Source organism: Gadus chalcogrammus, chromosome 8, assembly GCF_026213295.1.
Source record: "Gadus chalcogrammus isolate NIFS_2021 chromosome 8, NIFS_Gcha_1.0, whole genome shotgun sequence".
Taxonomy (NCBI): domain Eukaryota; kingdom Metazoa; phylum Chordata; class Actinopteri; order Gadiformes; family Gadidae; genus Gadus; species Gadus chalcogrammus.
The window spans coordinates 26,053,206-26,059,205 of NC_079419.1; the positions used below are offsets into that span (position 1 = coordinate 26,053,206).

Here is a 6,000-nt window from a genome sequence, read left to right on the forward strand (position 1 = left end):
CCTTTGTGCTGCTCAGACCTAATCCTGCATTCCTCCCAAAGAATATTAAAAGTTCTTTCCGGTCGAGAGATATTGTGCTTAAGGCTTTTCTCCCCCCATCTCATTCTAGTGAGGTGGAGGCGGAGTTGCATCTCCTGTGCCCGGTGCGGGCGCTGGATATGTACGTGAAATGCTCGGCCGCGTTCTGCTCCACACAACACTTGTTTGTGTGTTATAGCGACACTGGCAGAGGCCGCGCTCTCTCCAAACAGCGGTTTTCTCGCTGGATATGTGAGGGTGTGTGCTTAGCCTACTCTGGGCAGGGCTTAGCGCCACCGTTGGGCGTTAAAGCTCACTCGACACGGGGCGTGGCCGCTTCAATGGCTCTACAAAGAGGCGTTTCGGTGGAAAACATCTGTGCGGCTGCGTCTTGGTCTTCCCCCAGTTCCTTTGTCTGTTTTTTAGTTAGACATGTCCAGGGGCTCACTCGGCCACTCTGTGTTGGAGTCCGGGGCCCCTTCTACGGCTTAAGAATATAGGCATGTTCTTTTTGGGGCATCGTCAATATCCTCTCGCCAGCTGGCGAGTTGGATTTGACTTCCAGTATTTTTCTCCCGCCCTTTGTCAAATGAAAAATGTACTAGAGGGGTACCTATTGGCTCGCCAGTTGACGAGTTGGATTTGTCTGCCAGTATAGCACTCCCTTTGTCAGTTTTTACATGTTAGACATGTCCAGGGGCTCACTCGGCCACTCTGTGTTGGAGTCCGGGGCCCCTTCTACGGCTTCAGAATATAGGCATGTTCTTTTTGCGGCATCGTCAATATCCTCTCGCCAGCTGGCGAGTTGGATTTGACTGCCAGTATTTTTCTCCCGCCCTTTGTCAAATGAAAAATGTACTAGAGGGGTTCCTATTGGCTCGCCAGTTGACGAGTTGGATTTGTCTGCCAGTATAGCATTCCCGCCGTTTTTTCAAATAAGAAACGGACGAGAGAAGTTCCTTATTGGAAAGTTGGGACTCCATAGCTCCGCCCCCAGTGGTAGCTGACCTAATAGAAACCGTATTACGCTGGTTTTTCTTTTCCTTCTCATGGATTCCATGAAGCACAGATTGAGCCATAGTTTTTACAGACTCACTTTTTTCTTATATCTTCGCCTTGCTTGATCTAGGAGGAATTCTTTTTTTATTAATCAGTTGTGTTTTGCACATCCTTGGCTTTTTTTAGTCTGATGTGCCCTGGTGACTTAAGATTTTGACTGCGGTCCGACAATGTTGAAAATTAGCACATTTACAGAAATGTTGATCAATGTGCACTGTCCTTTAAATAAATAAATAAATGAAAATGAAATTAAATGAAATTGTTTGGGCTCCGCTCGCAGCTTTCGCCTTAGCCCATAAGGCAAACCCTAGACGGCGTAGACCTACATGAAATAGAACGATAGTTATGATATTATAAATCTAGTTCTATGATTGTAGGCGTAGCCGTCTAGTTTCCCACCTGCTGTACCCTCCAAATGCTGAAAGAATAGCGTGGAGGATGAGAGGCGGAATGCGCCGCATTATATACAAAGTGCCGTGGGAAATGTGGGCGGTGCCGACGTTGATTGGTGCATAGTTGACATTTTCAGTGAGCGCAATGCTTCTGCACAGTTTGTCTGAGGCGCAAATTGCAGGTAACAATGTTACCTGCAACTTTCAATTTATATCTTTGTGAAACAAATATGCAAATTTCCAGGACAACAAACATACAGCATATGGTGATTTATCAACCAATTATACAACAGGTGGCTTAAATCCAGCGATCTGATTGGTTCCTAACTGTTGTATAATGAGCGTATACATAACTGCTATGACGCCCAATCATTTTGTGAAAGTTTGCATATCACTCCGCGCCTGGAAGTAGAAACAGTTACAAAGTAAAAAATATGTTGAATGATGGAGAGGGTGTAAATGTTGTTACTCCGGGAGTGAGCAAGGCTATGGAGAGACTAACGAAAGCTTAGGCACACAGCGAGTGAACTGCTCCATAGGATAAATTGCCCGCTAAAGTGTGTTGCATAGCAACCGTCGTGCATTTTGAAGGCAGCCAGGAGGGACTACTTTTTTGTATTCTTTAATAAAACAGCTACTTTGACTTTCTTGTTTTTTTTTTTTAAATGTAGTGTGTCTATGACTTTCGTTTTGCCATAATAGTAACCATTGTATAAAAGCAATAGATCACTTCAGTCAGTGGTATGCGCTCATTATACCACTGTGAAGGGGGTCGGCGGCCCTCCGCTGCGCGTCAGGGCCGGACAACGCCCCTTAACAGTGGTATAATGAGAATATACCACAGCCTGTCGTGATCTATTGCTTAATTATACAACGGGGGACCTAAATCCAGCGATCTGATTGGTTCCCAACTGTTGTATAATGAGCGTATACATAACTGCTATGACGCCCGATCATTTTGTGAAAGTTTGCATATCACTCCGCGCCTGGAAGTAGAAACAGTTACAAAGTAAAACATATGTTGGATGATGGAGAGCGTGTAAATGTTGTTACTCCGGGAGTGAGCAAGGCGATGGAGAGACTAACGAAAGCTTAGGCACACGGCGAGTGAACTGCTCCATAGAATAAATTGCCGGCGAACCGCTCCATCGGAGCCTTCTCTCGGAGGGACGCTAAAGTGTGTTGCATAGCGACCGTCGATGCATAGCGGCAGCCAGGAGGGACTACTTTTTTGTATTCTTCAATTAAACGTCTATTTTGACTTTCTTGGTTTCTTTTTAAATGTAGTGTGTCTATGACTTTCGTTTCGCCATAACAGTAACCGTTGTATAAAAGCAATAGATCACTTCAGTCAGTGGCATGTGCTCATTATACCACTGTGAAGGGGGTCGCCGGCCCTCCGCTGCGGGTCGGGGCCGGACAACGCCCTTAACAGTGGTATAATGAGCACATACCACAGCCTGTCGTGATCTATTGCTTAACTATACAACCCAATCTGTTGATAATAGATGGCAAAATAAAAACCCACCATCTTTTTTTTACCTCTAACTGGTGAACACAACTCCAGTGTTGTATTATGCCGCTTTTCCACTGCATGGTACCAGCTCGACACGACTCGACTCGGCTCGACTCAGCTCGCATTTTTTGCGTTTCCACCGCGAAAACATGGTATCTGGTACCTGAAGTGGCTGCTTTTTCTAGTACCCCCTCGCTCTAGGTTCCAAGCGGCTGAGCCGATGCTAAAAGGTGACGTCGGCAGACGGCCGGCCACTGATTGGCCAGAGAGTGTGACGAAGTCACGAGAGCGACATGGCAACTATGCTGGTAACAGCCATAGCAGTGCCGCAGCCAACATATTCCACTTCTTCAACTTCTTCAACATGCCAGCTAATAATAGTAATGTTATCGATGTCCTCCATTGTTGTTATGTGGGTTCGGTCCATGTGTGGGTTGCGTAGGTGTTGTTTGCGTCGCGTACAAAAATACGTCACAGCCCTTTCGCACAGCCGACCCCGCCCACGTCCACGAGGTACTATTTGCGGTGGAAAACGACCCGTGCTGCTACCGTGTCGAGTCGTGTCGAGTCGAGTCGAGTCGTGTCGAGTCGAGTCGAGTCGAGTCGAGCTACATGTTTGGTGGAAAAGCGGCATTATACTATTGGAGTGTAACAAACTTTTCAAAAGTAAACAACAAGATTTCAGTTGTTGCAACATCTAGGTGGATGATACATTGCTGTCGCTCTCTGTAACCATGTATCTAGGTCGGGTTGCAGACCCCAGGTTGTCTAGCTTACATGCTGCTGGGGCTAGAGATAAAACTAGGGCTTGTAGTTGGTGGTGGGATTAGGTTAGTGTTTGGACTGGGGCCAAAAATAGGGCCACTAGTTGGTGGTCAGATTAGGTTAGTGATGGGGCTAGGGCAAGTGGTAGAGCTAGAACGAGGGGTAGAGGAATGGTATTAATAATAGTATAGTATTAGTAGTAGGGTTAGGTTTAGTATTAGTATTAGTAATTGGGTTCGGGTTAAGGTTAGGGTTAGGGTTATTATTAGCAATTGGGTTAGGGTAAGTATTAATAATAGGGTTTGGGTTAGGATTAAGGTTAGGTTTAGTATTAGTAATAGGGTTAGGGTTAGTATTAGTAATAAGGTTTGGGTTAGGGTTAAGGTTAGGGCTAGGGTTTGTCCTTGGGAGACCGCTGTACCTCTGCCCATTCTGCCACCTCCCACTGTGCCCCACAGGCAGGGCTCTTGCAAGGCCGTCTCTCCGGGGGTCTCTCCAGCTCAGCGAGGGTGCAGAGGTCGCTGTACACAGAGCTGTCCAGCCCAGGGGACAGCATCCTCCAGCATCGAACCAGCCGGAACTGGAAGCCCTCGCCACACGTTCGCGAACACTCACTCCAGGTGCTGGCCTCCCATCTGGACACACAGGAAGTACCACTCAGTACAGGGAGACAGGCAGACAGACAGAAAGACACCCAGATAGACTAACAGGGAGACAGGGAGACAAGCAGAACTAAAGGCCGGGAGGTAGAAAGACAGACAGAGAGAGCAACAGATAAATAGACCAACATGCAGCAGGCCTCGACATTAACGTTTGCCCGCTTGCCCGGGGCAACCAAAAGTCATATTTGGGCAAGTTGAGATTGATTTCTGGTTGCCCGAACGGGCAAGTGGATTTTGGGTGGATGTTAATATAAAGGCTATTTATTCAAATGTTTTTAAAAACTGCAGAACAACCTTTTTTGCCGCAAAATAACACAAAATATAAGTGTTTGCAATTGATCAGCGCGCCGTCTTCTCTTCTCTCGGAAAGCAAGTTAACAGACACGCATCGCTTCAGTGCGAATATAGCCCCGCCTTCTGTCACTCGCAGTGCGTTCTCTGGCCGTGATTCGAAGGTGTTAGCTAAAGGTTAGCCAACAAAGCTAGCATCGCAAGTGCAGCGCCTCCGCGAACGGTTTAGGTAGAAGGAAAATGGAGTAGTGATGGAGGAGTGCAGTTTGGAAGTACTTTGGATTGAGGCAAATTACCAAGGAAAGTCATATGCAAGAACACGGTTTTGGGTTTCATAACTGTGCACATGCACAGCAATAGCGATCTTTTTCATGAAATTGGACCCTCACAAACTATATATTACATGAAAGCTGAGCCTCCACTTATTCCAACAGTCCAAACCATATCATTCTGTGACTAAAACTCAACTAATAACACAGGGATGCAAACAGCTCACTTTTTAAGTGAGACTCACTTTTTTGACGGCCAAATGGGTCACTTGTGTGGTTCATGCAGATCTGAGGAGTTTCTGTTTTGGGGGGGGGGGGGGGGGGTCTAATTTGCGCCGGAACTTTCGTGCGCATGCGCACTCCTCATTCCCGTAACTAAACCGTTTATGCTATCTAGATCGTTCAAAAACTATCAAGCGGAGAAATAGAGCTTGCGCCCGTATATTAATCATTACGGTAGCCCACACCACTTCCACAGAACTACCGTCAAATCACAGAGACAAGATTCACCAGCACCTGAAGTATTTTTAACGTGAGCTTCTATGTACCGTAACTCCTGAATGGTTGGGGAATTTCACAATTTTCGACCGGTTTCTGAAAGTAAAGAATGAGAGCTATGTAGGTATGGTTGCTGTCTTTGAAAGTTTAACGTGAATATTATTTGTCTTGGAAGTATCCATGATGGAGTGTCCAGACGTTCCCGGTTTCAGGGGACAGTCACAGCTTTTGGTTGCCTATCCCCGGGAAAATAAAAATAAAACTCTGTCCCCGTTTTTTTTAAGATAAAAATGTGTGCGTTCGCACCAAACGCAACGGGGCGACAGGATCCCATACAAAGTGAGCCGTATCGGGCAATTCTTTTGCGAGGGAAAACCGGCGATAAGTTTTGATTTGTCACAGCATACTTTCGCCGTGCACAGGCGAGCGCGTTCATGAGGATTTGTGGCGTGACAAATTCGCTTGACTTGAAATATTTAAACTGACGCGAATTTCGTGTGATGACAGCCAATCAGCGTTCAACAGCGTGG

General features: G+C 46.4%; 1 protein-coding gene across 1 annotated transcript in view; it reads right to left on the bottom strand.

Annotated features, from left to right (window-relative positions):
* adamtsl2 (ADAMTS-like 2) overlaps nt 1-6,000 on the bottom strand; it is a 60,709-nt gene that overhangs the window by 24,394 nt on the left and 30,315 nt on the right. Inside the window, exon 15 of the mRNA XM_056596453.1 lies at nt 4,172-4,385. Within this exon, the coding sequence (XP_056452428.1) occupies nt 4,172-4,385 (214 nt within the window). The remainder of the gene's footprint in view (nt 1-4,171; nt 4,386-6,000) is intronic.